The 15754-nt window shown below is 39.0% G+C and overlaps 1 protein-coding gene across 3 annotated transcripts in view; it reads left to right on the forward strand.

Annotated features, from left to right (window-relative positions):
* The window catches only part of BZW2 (basic leucine zipper and W2 domains 2), a 55710-nt gene that overhangs the window by 35170 nt on the left and 4786 nt on the right, over positions 1-15754 (forward strand). For all 3 annotated transcript variants that reach the window (XM_084510962.1, XM_084510963.1, XM_084510964.1), the window contains 5 exons: positions 895-1030; positions 4724-4833; positions 6696-6866; positions 7309-7455; positions 11611-11749. In XM_084510962.1, the coding sequence (XP_084367088.1) occupies positions 895-1030; positions 4724-4833; positions 6696-6866; positions 7309-7455; positions 11611-11749 (703 nt within the window). The remainder of the gene's footprint in view (positions 1-894; positions 1031-4723; positions 4834-6695; positions 6867-7308; positions 7456-11610; positions 11750-15754) is intronic.

The following is a 15754-nucleotide window of genomic DNA, read 5'->3' on the forward strand; positions in this document are numbered from 1 at the left end:
ATGTGCTCGCTAACAACATGTTAAGAAAACATTGTTAATGATAATGCTAGTGAGAAAATCTTATTTTGCACAACTTTTTTCTTGCTAAAAAGGAAAAGAGCTATAATGCTTTAATATACTTTCCAAGTCATACCTTGAAATGAAATTTAAAATACACATAAAACTTAGACTTTAAAATTATACTTTAGAATATCTAATTATTTACCTTTTAGCACTTAAGGCGTAGTGAAATTGTATTTTTTCCTCAAGATGTTTTAATTAGGAGTGGGAATAGCCGGGTCTTAGAGCAACTTGTGGTCCTGTCTTTTCTTTATCAGCTCCACCAAGAAGGTCTGAACTTGAAAATTCTAACTTTAGCCAATAGAAAATCTGGAATAATTGTGCTGGGTTTCCTTCCTCAAAAGGAAAACAGAGAACTTTCTCATCTTATCATTGTTTGCATGAGTAATAGTTTTTGTTAGCTAGAAAAGGAACGGCAGTTGTGTGGGTCTTGGTCCAAAATTTGGTGATGTGAATGGGCAGGCTTCTGTCAGCCTGTTGCAATCAAGTCTGTGTTCCTGAACAACTCCCGTTAATTTCTGTGGGTGTTAAGCCTTTAATGAGTGTTTTTTTTTTTTTTTTTTTTTTTTTTTTTTTTTTTAACACTTGCATGCTTTTTTGAAGAATATGACAGACCTTGTCTGTCTGAGTAAAGCAGTATTCCACATGCTTGTATCCCTATGGAAAGTGAAATTGTTAGTGATCACTGAAATGGCACTTTTGATTTTGATATGAGTGCTACTAATTACAGCAGGACTTGTTGAGAAATGAATATTAATAGATAGCTTAATTCTTTATCTCTGTTACCACTGCCTATGGCTCAAATGTATCTGTCTTTTCTTGTCTGGCCCACAGCTCCTGCTGTTTCTTAAAGCCTTCACTGAAACAGAGCAGACAAAGTTGGCGATGCTCTCTGGGATCCTGTTAGCCAATGGGACTCTTCCTGCTACCATTTTAACAAGCCTCTTCACTGACAATATAGTCAAAGAAGGTAACTTTCTAAATGACCTTTTTCCTTACATTAGCTTTAATAGGAGATGTATTTTACTGCAACGTATTTTATACGATGGAAGTCTGTAAAAACTGTTAAACAGAAAGCAGAATTTTAAAGCAGAAGCATATACAGACAGGAAAGGCCAATGCACTTTCTGAAATCTAACAAGGCAGTAAAAAGTTAGGAGAATACCAACAAAATAAAAATAAATAAAAAAAATTAAAACACTTAGTTTTTTTTGTATATTATACAGCAAAAATGTAGTATGTCTGGATTCTTGTGATACTATATGTGTGTGAAGTGTGACATCTTTTCCTGAGATATGCCTAGTAATATTTTGGCAAGTTTTGCCAATATCGTGTGCAAGTAAACGTGAACTGGGACATAGCATATACAGACCAAGTGGGTATTGCAGAAGGGAACAAAATAATTCAAGTCATCAGTCTTGACTGCATACGAGTAATGAGTATTTGCTGTGTTTTTCCCATGGACTCATCTTTACCATATGATGGGTAACAGCTCTTCCAATCTTGAGGCATTAATGCCTTTTTGTGACAGGGGTTTTAGTGTTTTTTGTTTGTTTGTTTGGCGGGGGGCAGGGGGAGAGGTCTGCTTTTTTTAAGCTATGTATTAGCCAAAATGTGTTAACTTTGATTTATTTAAAAAAGTATCCTAACTGCACATTGTTTGCAGCATGCATTTGTTTTCTAAATGCTGCAGAAATAAAAGCCACAGCTGCAGTTTTGCTCTGTCATCAGCCGCAACTTTTCAGGATCAGAATTAAAGTAGGAGAAAATTCAAACAGAAGTAATAATCCCTGTTTTAGGGAACTGCAATGTTTTTAAATCAAATTCTGTTCTTAGGGCAACACAAGAGGCATCTGAAAACTCAGATTTGTCTAATCAACTTTTTTTTTTAATTTAACATCTCAAGAGTGCAATTGTTATGTACAAGTGCTAGAACAAATTCAATTCGTATCATCAGTTTGTTTTTGAGAGCTCTAAACTTTTGTCAGGACCTTACTTCCAGTTTTGTTTCTTGGTATATTTGTGTGTGTGTGTGTGTCTGTGTGTGTGTGTATGTATGTATGTATCTATCTATATACACACACACACACTCGTGTGTATATACACACAAAATGTATCCATATCACCATTTGAGGAAAAGGTTGTTCAGTCAGTGTTCTGGAAAAGATGTTTTATGGAAGAATGATTACAGATGCATATACAAATGAAACAGAAAAAGGATCAAGGCTTAAAGCAGGTAGATTATATAAGAATATAGCTGATTGCCTCCAGCAATTTTTTTTCCATAATTTAAGGAAAGGTAAGATAAACTTTTGTAAGATACATGATGAAACAATTAGTTGAGCTGATGGAGTTGTTGGATAAAAATGAGAATTGTAACATGGGCAAAGAAAAGATTGGCTATAAGGAAGGTAAGGGTAGTTTGTACTGATTGATGATCTGTCAAGTTTGAGGGCAAATATAAATTTTAGGATTACCCCTTTTCAGTGTTGTCATTACTTCTAGTGTGACATATATAAATGGGAAAAAATGTATTCTGGGGATGTCTGACATTTCTAGCAGAGAAGGAGAAAAATGTTCACGGTACCGGTGAAGCCTTATCGTCAGTCATGTTGGAAAACGAATGCAAATACAAAGAACAGCTAATGGAGATAATCAATAAAATAAATGGCTGAAGTTGCTCTATGCCAATAGAGTTGATAGGGGGGAAAAAAGAAAAAGACAAGCTATTTTGATGGAAAAGACCGTGGCAGACAGGAATAGAGCATAGCAACTGACCAGTAATGAATTCAGACTGTAAATTAGAAGTTTTAAAACATGAAGGTAGTGAAGCCTTGGAACAGTCTCCTTCTGATACAGGTTACTGGCTTAAAACTTGTTTTAAGATAAAGCTTGAAAAAGGATTTAGGACATAGGTATGGGAGCAGTGCTTGGTGACAAAGACAGCTCCATTTGATCTTGGTCACTATTCCAGTGGTCAGAGGAGGAGTGCTTTTCTGTTACAGGCATGTTTTTTTTGCAGCTGGTTGGTGTTTTTGTTATTCCATGCTTACTTTTATAAAGAAGAAGCCTGTGACCTAACAAGGTGCAGTGTGGATCTTACTGACATCTAACAAAAGACGTGCTTCAAGCCAAATTCCGAGGTGTGTGCCACCAGGCACTGCTCACTGAGAGGTTATAGTGATGCTGCAGTAGATAAATTCTGTTTGCATTAGCTTGCCCTCAGATATGAATGGGTTATATTGTCACAGCTTTGTATAAGTATTGTACAGAGCACGTGGGCTGTGAATAATGATTTCTAGCTATAAATGCCTCTGACTACTTTATCAAGTTCAGCCACAGCTCTGCAATGCACGTGCACATTTCAAATAGGCTGAATGGTGTTTGCAGGTTCAGAGTTACAGGTGTGTGTTATTCAGAGGGCCCCTGTTAGTTGAACAGGCTTGGTCAGTTCTGGTCAAGACTGGTCAGCTCATAGCACTTATGATCCCTGCATCGTGCTGGTTTCATTTGCAACATGATGCACAATATGTAAAACAAGCCCAAAGTGGTGGTATTTTTAGGTCTCTTTCATGGCATTATGCATCCATAGTTACATATAGTACTTCTCAAAGGATCATGCCTCACAATTAAGCTCTTGAAATAAGGTTGGTGAAACTGTCATAACAGTCAAGATCTGTAACGAATGTTAATGAAGTTGATGCTGCTTGGGGAATAATTGCTTCCATTTTTGTTTGGTGACTCATTTAGTCAATGTATCCTAGAAATAAAAAGAATGGGTATCAATTAAGCGGCTAGGAATGACTAAGCTACTTCCTGTCAGAAGGAACCATGTAGATCTTAGACTTTGGGGACTGTTTGAAGGAAAACCACAAAACTATAATGTCTGGCTGTACACAGTTACATATTATCATCACCGTCAGTAGTACTGTAAATGTTGACATGAATGTAGTATGAAGAAACATAACAGGGACCACTTCAGCAGGAAAGAGCTGAGTCTCCAGCTCTGAGACACTGCAGCTCACTTTCATCTGGCTCTTTGCAGCCAAGAAGCTGGAGCAGAGCTGGAAACCTGCAGGTAATGGACACAGTTATTTTGGATTTAATGTAAAAAAAAATAGTAAGTTGCCTTAAGGAAGGAATTCTTCTGCTCAAAATAGTATTTTGTGCCTGGGCCTGCCAACTTCTAAGTACCTTCTAGCAGGATGGCTATTACCTTGAAGCTGTGAAGTGATTTAACCGTATCCAGGACTTAAAAAAAAAAAAAAAAAACAACAAAAAAAACCCCTTTGATTATACTTCTTATTTCGAGTTCTTATTTCTGACTGTCCTTTATTTTGTGCCTCTGTTTCCTAGCTGATTTAACACATAATTTTTCCTTTTGCATTAGATTCGGTCTGTAAATGGGGGAGGTAGGAAAAATAATTGCAAGCAAAATCTTTGAACAGTTAAAGATAGATGGTTAAAACAGAATGAAAGGATTTTCAAACAGTGTAGCATACTTCAGAAAGTTAATACCTCATTAAAGAAAAAAGTGCACTTCAGCTTCACATGTTTGGTCCTGTTGTCATAAATGTATTTTCATTACGTATTAAATTCTTGTAACCATCTCTAATTCATGTTGAAAATTGCTGAAACACGTTTTGTGTATTTTCTCAAACAGGGATTGCAGCCTCTTTTGCTGTAAAACTTTTTAAAGCATGGATGGCAGAGAAAGATGCCAATTCTGTTACCTCTGCTTTAAGAAAAGCCAACCTTGATAAGAGATTGCTAGTAAGTACAATATATTTTCAATAATCCTTATCTCTCCTTGAGGAAAAGAAGAAAATAAAATTCAGGTGGTAGCTTGCTCTAAGCATGTTAACTCCCCCTCAGACTCTCTTAGCATTTTTAAAATAATTTGAATCTCAGCAATTTTGTTATGGCTGTGTAGCATTGATACAGGTTGAGGAACACTAAATAACACGTTTCAACATCGTCTCTATTTTTCCTGTAGTTAAGTGCCTCCTGAAAGGCTGTATACATGGGGGTTGGGAATTAATTAAATGTTTCTTTCTAACAAAACACACCACGAGCAACTGTGCACAAAGGTTTTCATTTTTATTTGTAATGTTTTACATTTGTAAATAAGAATTGAAGTATAAAGAGTTTGTGTAATCACAAAAGATGAGCATATAGTTTTCCAAACCGACAATGTTTGAATAGTATGGCGGCAGCAGAGTAAGCTAATTTTCCACAGCAGTAGCCATCTGGGTAACATAAATGGTCCTGCAGTGATGACAGCAGAACTAGTAGTAGCAATGCAGAGAAAGCTTTCAGCCTTTTGACTCAAAACCTGTGTTCTTGGTTTGTAGCAGTGGCCTGAGGTGTTCAGTGTATATGAATATGGAACAATGTCATACGCCTTTCTCTGCCAGTTTATTTCTGAAGATCAATAGTTTTTTTAATCTTCAAAAAGATTGCTGCGATAATCCGATCAGATGTGCTACATCCTGTGTAGCACTGCCTAGAGAATTTCAGCAGTATTTCCTGTTTCTACTTCAATAATTTATGATTAAGCTAGAATCTTTCAAAAGCAAAGCAGCCTCCCACACCCCTTCATCTCTTCAGTTTGTATTTGATTTCAAGAGTCCAAATCATAAATCATTTGCCACAAAGCTGGGAAATGGGCTAATTACACCATTTATTAGAAGGGAAAAAAGCCAACTGTGTCTTATTTCCATTTTAAACTTCAGTGACTAAAGCTTTCAGCTGTTGGCTCTCATTATGCTGCTATATTAAAGAAGTACCAAGTGTCAGATGTTGTTGCTTAGCAGAGATGAGTTGAAGAAAGTTTCTTCTTAATCTGCTTTTTGATAAACAAGTATACTGAGGGTCTGGAGTCTCTTTGGGGGAGGGTGGGGAAGTACTCTCCATTCCACCAGAGTTTCATTGTAAGCAAATACCACTGAATCCATGCTGAGACATGGCATACGCTATAGCAAATTTTAAGAAATACATATTTTTTTAAGTAGCTGGACTTTGACAAATCATAGATTGACAAAACCATATATTGACAGTTTCTTTAATTAGAAGCGCCTCTGAGTTAATGTTAACAGTGTGCATTGTGGATGTTGTGATTTTTGATAAGGGATGAATCAGTGGTAATCATTGCACAGCAGAGTAGTGACGTTTAGGCCAAGGTGCCTGTACCAGGTATATATTGCTGAGGTAAATGCGTGGAAGAACTGGGAGGGCATGATAAACGTGCTTAGAGTATGATGGCTTTACCATCTATTCCTTTGCACTTTCCCTACAAGACTCTTGGAACTTGGAAGATGCTCAGCTGTTTTGAGCACAGTCTTACACTCACAGCTGTTCACTAGTATGTGCCCTTAATGTGTACCCTTAGTATGTGTAGAAAGGGTGTTAGGCTTTTTGCATAACTGACCATCATTTCTTCTCTCTGCTCTAACTAAACAAGGGGAACGAAGTGTTGACTTTTCCAGTGTTAATACAAGCAGTAACAGGTGTGGTAACAGGTGATTACCATTGAACAGACTTAAAAATAAATAAATAAATAAATAAATAAATTCCATTTTGTCAAGAGTCCTTGTTTGTTATTTACGTAACAGAGAGCTTTCCTGTCTTTTTAGGAACTGTTTCCAGCCAACAGGCAGAATGTGGATCATTTTGCCAAGTATTTTACTGAAGCAGGTTTAAAAGAGCTCTCAGATTTCCTTAGAGTTCAGCAGTCACTGGGGACTCGTAAAGAACTTCAAAAAGAGCTACAAGAACGTCTCTCTCAGGAATGCCCAATTAAGGAGGTAAAGAGTGTTTTACAACTTCTGTTTATATAATCATAGTTAAAGATGTAAATAAAGAATAAATAGAGAGGAGCAGGTACAGACTCCTAAAGATTTCCTCTGTTTTTCTTTAAATTACTTTAATTTATCGATCAACTCACTTTGTGCCTTCAAAAGGCCAAAGCAACAAAACACCTTATAGATTTGTAAGTGTAATTGATTACATTTTTATGTTCAGTTAGACTTGATGAGAATGAAGTTCATGTACCTGCATTAACTGTTAGTTTGTATGGGAAGGAGAAAACTTGTAGTCAAGTAATAGTAATGTTGCCAAATAAAAACATGGTAAGTGTTTTTATTCTTGTTCTAAATTTGTTTCTTGTTGTTTCTGTACTGTGGTGATGGACTTGTTACTGGCTGATTGGAAATGTTGCTCAACACAGCATTTTATTTCATGCTTCAGGTAGTGCTTTATGTAAAAGAGGAAATGAAAAGAAACGAGCTGCCGGAGCCAGCAGTGATTGGTCTCCTGTGGACCTGTGTAATGAATGCTGTGGAATGGAACAAGAAAGAAGAGCTGGTTGCAGAGCAAGCCCTCAAACATCTAAAGGTGTGTACCTGGGTGACGAGGGGAAGAGCTTGCTGTGAAACAACAGAATACATTCTAGAGCTGCCAAGTTCTTACTTGTTTAAATCCAGGAGATTCAGTCTTAAGGGCTAATAGCAATACCATGCATTGCAGTATCTTGTGTGTAGTACCTTCTCCTTCATTCACAGTAATGCTAAAATAAGGTGCAGATTATTGAATGCTGTACTGTCCCCTGAGGCATACAGTGCAGAAAACCAGGGCAAGCTGAGGTGGTTGTAGCTTGAGTGCCTTTGCATTATGCTTTTTCAGCGTGCTGAGAGGCTCCTTGCCTAGGGCACAATATTAAACAAGTGCTGAGACTTGAGTCTTTTTAGACCTGACTAGTAAGCCTGCTGGAATTGTCTTTGCAATGTCTTTGCCAGGAGCAAAGAAGTTTTGGGAGCATGGTGAGGCAGCACCTGTGCTGGCTTTGCACAGAGCTGTTTAGATCCTGGCAGGACTACTGAGCTCTGAACTTGTGAAATGTTTGATGCTGTTGCTGACTGTGGGAGCTGGGTAGCTGCTACTCAGCTAGTAAGGCAGGAGCTGACTTGAGAGCCTTTGCACTGTGTAGTGAGTGTGCACTTTCTAGCCCAGATGCTCTGCTTATGGGTAAGAGAACTAAATGCATAGAAAGCCAGACTGTGTTTTTTTTTAAGTGATGACAGGTTGCAGTGTCACAGTTACGTACTGCTACAAAAGCCCTTGCAACCTCAGGAGGAAAAAAAAAAAACAAAACAAAGCACAGTGCAGAATAATCAGAGTCCTTGCAATGGTTATCATTCTTCAATCCAATCATGAAGGATTGCGCAGTGCAAGACACTTGAACTCAGGACATGGAAAGAAAGGCTTTTCAGTTTACCAGCTGAAAAGGACTAAGTTTACTGTGAGCAAAAAGATACTCCTTCACAGCCAGGACTGCAAAAATGTACCATAAGACAAAAGCAATCAGTACTTTTTTTTGGTGATAAAATGGATCTTAAGCTTGATCAGAATTCCTTTCCTCTTTGTATTGGTGCTTTCCCATATATGAAGTTCCCACATCGGTTTAGCTCCTACTATGACTGTCGTTTCATCTGAATTTAGGTTCCCAAGAGCAACATCAGTCATCCTAGAAATGTAGTCACTTGGGATCTTGCATAGTCTTTGATGGTAAAATTGAATGCCTTGAAGTCTTCTGCAGCTACAACAACCCAAATAACAGTAGAAAGATGAGAGAGTTTCCAGAAGGAGGAGAGACATTGTTTTTCTTGTTCTTTTGATGTAGTGATTGATCACATCTCTTTATTTGAGTTGTAACAGAGTATCCATTGAGATTTATCATCTAGTACCGCAGGGCAAATTAACAAATACTTCTTGGAATATTTGAATAGTGGGAAGAGAAACATATCTGGCTTTGTACAGATATTGTTGACTGGATGCTTAGTCCTACAAGCCTTGCTTAGCAAGCCATCAGCTATGTGTGTAACACCACTAAATTAGGTAAAGCAACTTACCTATGTAAGATATGCATCTTCATTACTATGTGCAAAGGCTAAAATCAGATGAGTTTTATGGGGTGTTTACTATTTATACTTACAGGTAGGAGTTTAACAGAAGTACTAGAAATAAAAGTGTAGATTTTACTAGCTGCTGCTTCTTTACTTGTCCTTGCTCAGAAATAAACAGTATTTGTTCCACATTGGTCTTGGATTCCCCTCTTTGGGCTCTAAGCTGACCAAATGTGTGATCCAACTCCAGAAATCAAATTAAGTGTGTTAGCGTGACACACAGCCCAGTTTTCTTCTGTGTGTTGACGTTCCCTGAAACAATTAATGGAGTTGCTTTGCCCTGATGGTGTGAGTCAGTATGCATATAAATACCTACTCAAAGTGGAACATGCCAGGTGCTGTGACTTATTGTTGTGTGGCTGTACCAACAGATAACTCACAGTTCTCCTAGCACTGACATGTAGGTACCAGTCTGCTGAAGTCATTAGATTTCTTTTAGTAAGCTGTGTGCAATGGACCCCTGGAAAGAAATTCCAAGGTGCAGTAAATGTGGATGTCATGTGTGCCATCTGTACTGCAGGACTGGTAAGTTTTGGGCTGAGGAGGAGATATGGAAAGCTGTTAAACCCTGAATCTTACAGGGTAAGCTCCTCAGCCTTCCAGTAACCTCACAGCTACAGTAGGACTTAACCCCTAGGCCACCTAGGATCTAGCCCCATCCTTGTGGATGGAGAGAATCGTCTAGACAGTTCTCACTAGAAACAAAACTGTGGTGTCAGCTTTGTGACACAAGAGCTGCCGACCTTTTGCAACATAACCTGAGGCAAATGGAAAATACGGCAGCTTTGCTTGGCCAACAATGAGAGAAATCTAATTTTATGGTTCCTCAGTCATTTAGACACTTGTGAAACTTCCAGTTCTAAGTCTGTACCAGTTAATGAGCGAGAGGAATGTGAAGGGAGTCGGTCAACTTAGCAATATGAGGATCTCTTATTTCTAAACTGAGAAGTTAAGATATTTTTTAATAAATCACTTAACACCAAGAGGCAGCTGCACATCACAGACCTGTGGATGGGATTGGGTTCTGCTGATAGTACTAGACAAACTGCAGTGTATATTGCCCTGCCTCCCTGCAACTTGACTAAGTAACGGCTGGATGTTTATAGGGCCGAAGAGAAGAATGGGAGGAATCTTGCTACCCACAGTCCCATAATTTTTGTGGAGTAAAAAGTAAATTGTTTTTGAAAACATATGTATACCTTTCTGAAGTGGAAAAACTCAACATCTAGTGTTAGCAGTGTTGTAGTCTTTTTTTCATAATTTGTAAAACAGCTTCTTCCAAAAGTAACTACACTGTCTGGTTGACTAGCTGCTCTTATTAGTTACTGTATGACTTCTTGCTCTCTCTCTAAGTTAATAGCCAATACAGGTTGCTCTAGAATATCTTTTGCAAAATAATTCAGATTGTGCTCATTTTTTTCATGTGTTTCAATATTTTTTTTTTTTCCTGTGGATCACATTGAGTAACATCCTCAAGATTTAGCCCCTTGTAAAGATGTCCTAAAGCATGTTTTTGAACGTTTATATCACTGCTGCCTAAGGTGCTCAGTTACCTGACATTACTAGTTGGGAGCCCTAGTCACACAGGTTTAACACCGTTACATCAAGCCATTGCAATTCCAGCTGGTAAAAGCCAAGCAGTATTATTGAAAACAAAGAAAGGCTGAACTGATCAATGCGAGAACAATTTAAATAGTAATGTTAACTTATATTTATGGCCAGGGGATCTGAAGATCACGGGTATTCTTTCTTCCCTTCAGCTCTGAAAAATGCTTTTAATAGTATCTTAAATTTAAAATTGCAGCCTTAGCTGGACTCATTGCAGGCTAAGAAGAAAGGAAATTAGAAAGAGAGATGGATATAAAAACTGTCATTTTTTAAGGAAAGAGTGACTCAGATTTGATCCTTTAATGTAATTTTAAATTTTAGGATCTGAAATAATACAAATTGCATAAAGTGAAAAATATTTTCTTTTATTATATTAATAAACTCCAGGAAAAGATGATGAAACATACAGCTGCTGTCTTATCAGAATCTCATTAGCACTTAGTGCCATGTTTTGACAACCTTTGCTTTGGTAAACAGCAATGTTTTCATGATAGGTTGATGGTGGTAAGAATAATAATGACACTTGAACACAGTTAGATGGGAGTAACTGAATTTCCCTGAGACTTCTGAAACCCCTGGAAAACTGGAGATTTATAGTTTTATGTGCTTCATCCTTGGATATCTTACATAATGACCATCAATAAAGTGTCATTCCTTAATCTACATGCTGTATGCTGTCTTGTGAAATGTACAAAAACCAGTACTTAATGATGTGGACTCATAAATTCATTTTACAAAATTCAGTATCTAAAAGTCATACTGAAATTTAGTTCACAGCATGCAGTACGTTACAGAATGCTCATTGGTATTTATATGTGCACTGTATATGTTTAGGTAAATGTATTGGCAAGTAAATCTACGGTTTCAGTGAAACATTTTCAGTGATGAAATTCATGATGCATACAACTAAGAAGCTACGTTTATTTTACTTTTTCTATACTGATATGCACTTTGCTTTTTTTGTGTGTCCTCCTTTCAGCAATACGCCCCTCTGCTTGCTGTCTTCAGCACTCAAGGCCAGTCAGAGCTGATTCTTCTCCAGAAGGTGCAGGAGTACTGTTATGACAACATCCACTTCATGAAAGCCTTTCAGAAGATAGTGGTACTCTTTTATAAAGGTAAAAGTCTTTAGGCACTGTCATATACTGTACATGGACATTGGACCTGGCATTGACTTGACTGTGTTGAACGAAGTTATTAAGTATGTTATGGGCATGTGTTAGAGGCAGGGCTGGACTGTAGCCCCTTTGTAGGGAGACCTTAATTTTAAATGCTCAAACCATTCTCCTGTGGTGTAGTTGCTGTGTGCCAACTGCTCACCTATGATGTAATAGGAAATTGATGTTCTCTAGGTAACTGCATATGCAAAAATATGTTTGAGTTGAACTCTGAAACACTTTACACTTTGTTAGTTCAAAGGAGTGTGTGGCAACAGGAGAAGTCAAACCAAGCCCTTCTTTCTCTGTTTATCCTACAGTCAAGCTTGAGCAGGATCTAAGCAGTATCTACAGTCTGAGGGGATTTTTGTCCTAGTATATTACCAGGTCTGAGAAGAAATCTTTGTACATTTCTGACAGCTTTAAAAAACAAATTAGAGTTTAGTTTTTTAAAAATTTGAAAGAGCAAACTATCTTGGCAGGAAGATTTTTCAAGTTTTTTTGGGGGTGTTTGTGGTGATTTTTACCCTGCTGGGCAGCTGAACTCCACCATAGCTGCTTTCTCAGCCTCAGGGGAACTGCTGCTGCATGCCTGGAGCACCTCATGCCCTCCTGCTGCACTGACCTTGGGGCTGCAGGGCTGCTTCTTGCTCCTCTCTCCCAGCTGCTGTGGCACAGCAGTTCTTTCCCAACTTTTATGGCCCAGTGTGACATCACGTGGCATGGAATGTCCCTTTAGGTCAGCTGCCCTGGTGATGTCCCCTCCCCACCTCTTGCCCACCCCCAGCCTGCTGGCTCTGGGGGCAGGGGGGAGTTGGAGGAGGTCATGGTGCTGTGCCAGCACTGCTCAGCAATAGACAAAACTCTGGTGAGAGATCAATGCTGTTCTAGCTACAGATGCAGAGCGCAACACCAATATGGGCCACTGCAGGGAAAGTTAACTCCATCCCAGCAAGACCCAGTACAGTGTTATTCCCTCTCTGCAAGAATGGAGCTCTTCTTTATTTCTTCTCCTTTTTTCTTCCCCTGACAGTTCATTGCAGATGCCACAGTTTGACAGATTTATTTTTTTATTGTGAAGCAGACTTCTTAGCAAGTTTATTCAGATCAGGTTGTCATAGAGACTAATGGTCTTGCAGTGTGTGCAATGGGTGAGTGCCAAACAGTTTGTTCTGACATTCCTGCTATAAATAGCTGAAGGAGAAAAATCAGCAGGAGCAGAAGCCCAGCACCGACCTTTGTTCACCCTGTGGTGTCCAGGTGCACATTCAAGTCAAACAAGTTCAAATTGATAAAATATTTTCATGGCTTCAAAAGGTGAAACAAGTGAATCAGACAGATTTATTTCCGTCCTTCTGTCAATATACTGTGGCCTCAATGATTAAATGAAAAAGCAGTACACCCAGTGGTCCCTCTGCCTTCAAATTCTATAATTTGTAAAGATCATGAATAACTGAAGAAAAACCTGACAGTGCAACCTGCAACAAGCACTATATTGAGTTTTCTTTGGAAAAGGAAAAATCACTTTGCACGTGGCGAATGAGCCAATATTTTAAGACCTGTACAGTTGGACAGTAAGCGATGGTTAAAATAAATAGTTTTGTATAGGATTCCTTTCAAGTTTTTTTTTTTTTTTTTGTAAGTTCACTACTGCATTAGCCTGCAAGAGTAACCCCGACATTCCAAAGAACCTAAAAACAAAGTACAAATGGGTACATTAAACTTAAGGTGCTGCAAAAATCCAGTTCCCACCTACTCTGCTCACCCCACAAGCCCTTGTTCTGACTCTGGAGATGTACGTGGGCAGGCTAGTTAGGAAGGATGGGAAGACCTTAGCCTCGGCACTACATGTGTCACAATATCCCATGATGTCTAGAAGAACGTTAGGAGCCATGGCCCATCCATGAAAGCACACTGCAGCAGGTATGGAGTGTTCAGAATGTGCAATATTCAGAGTGCACGTGCCCATATCTGTCTCGAGTGTCTTGGGCAGGCATGCCAGAGTTCCTCCTGCTCTATCATGTGATGCAGTCATGAGGCAGCACAGGTGCCAGCCCTTCCTGCCCCCATTTAGGCTGAAGCTACATTTGCCCATTTGACAAACATACTGTTGCCTACCAGCAATTGCAAGCCTGATGTTACAGCCAGTAGTAGTAGGACCCCTTTGAGCCTGGACATGGTAAGGAAGTTGTTAGCTCCATCCATTTAAGGCAGCTTTGGAGTCGGACTGTGCCCATTAGGTGAGGGTGTGCTTCTGCATTAACCAGGAAAGATTCCCACATGATCCTTATTATCACACTTTAGCTGCTCATGACTTTGGTTTGTCTAGAGGAAGATACCAGCCTGAAATGGGGACTGGGTGCTGCCTGCCTCGGCTTCGTTTCAGTGCTGGTGGACCTCACCCTTTCCTCCCCAGCTCTTACCTCTCTGCTAGAAACAAGCCTTCCAGTCCTTTTAGAGACATGCTTTATCACAGGTTCTTTGCTGATGACAGTGTATCTTATGCTTCCTATTAGTCAAGGAGAACAGCCCCCAAAAGCTATTAATGGCTGTGTTGGCAGTGAGGGAACAGCAGATGCTTGTATTCCCATTTCTGTTGTGCTTCATCTGTAACTTATATAGGATTTGGAGAGGTTTCAAGGTACCTAGAGACAAATACAGGCATCTGGATATCTGTGGACAGGCAGTCAGAAATGCAGCTATTTACCAGCAGGCGTGTGGACTGCTTATTGCTTGTTACTCATCACGAGGGATTGTTTCCTGGGCATGAAGATGATTATTGGAGATGTGATTGTCACCCCATGCTTTGACAAGTTTAGTTTAACATCTTGGGTTTAAATCCTTCCCATTTTTACATTACCAAATAGCCCTTGGATTACTTTCCCAGGAATTACCTGGAAATGTCTGAATATATTAATTGGAGTGGTTAGGTTCATTACTATCTAGAAGGCCTGAAAACCTGTGGTGTTTTTAATTGTTCTGAAATCTGTCGCATCTCTAAACAATGTGCAATGTAATATTTTTACCAGTTTGTAGGTATAATCTACAAAAGCAGTTCTGCAGTTGGTTAAAGCTTGTTGACATTATTATATCTTTGTGCTCCTGGTAGAGTACTAAGGAAAATAACCTGTCCTGTTCTGTACTAATTCCTGGCAGTGACATTGGCTTTAAGTGGTAACCAGAGAAGCAGTGCTACTGTAATTAGTGTTTTAGCCAAGCTTAAAGAGCACAGCCATAGGATCAGAAATCTGTCCAGAAAAATTGCAAATCACTTATACAAAATAGTCCAGGCTTGCAGACTCTCCTTTCTTTTAGTTTGTGTCCAACTTGGAAATTTCAAGTGTGAACTCGTGACACTATTGAAATTAATAACCATTCTTGAGGATCAAAATTTCATCCTCCGAACAACAAACCCCCTTAGCAGGCACAAAGTGTCTGTGTACCTCTGCATTAAAAGGTGAGTCAGTATTTACAAAATAATGAGGAGGGAGAAAATCTCTTGTGCCTGTGGAATAGTACTCCAGTCTACTGTAGCCCAATTAGACCTCAGAGATGCTCCCCTGCAGTATGGAGGTGTCGTAACCAGAAGATGCAGACTCTCTTCTCAAACAGTAGGAATCTTGCACTTACAACTGAATCTTCAAGTTCTGCTTGACATTCAGGTTTTGGTGGGTTTCTGTTCTTGATAGAATCCAATTATCTTTAAATGATCTTCAGTATCCAAGTACCGTCTTTTGGTACTGGATGCAAAATCTTCCCAGGAAAAAAATAAATCATAAAGACCGTAATTGTACTGTGGGTGACATTCCCCGTATTGAAAGAGCTCTTGCCTTAAGGCTGTCCTCCCAGATGAGTTGTCTGCAGTAGAGCTGAGCTGAAATTTGCAGATTGATTGACTGTGCTGGCAACTGCCAGCGTATGCTCCTCTTTACCACTGATGGCTATGCAGTCTGAGTTAAAAGCAGA

Source organism: Aythya ferina (genome assembly GCF_964211825.1).
Source record: "Aythya ferina genome assembly, chromosome: 2".
Lineage (NCBI taxonomy): Eukaryota > Metazoa > Chordata > Aves > Anseriformes > Anatidae > Aythya > Aythya ferina.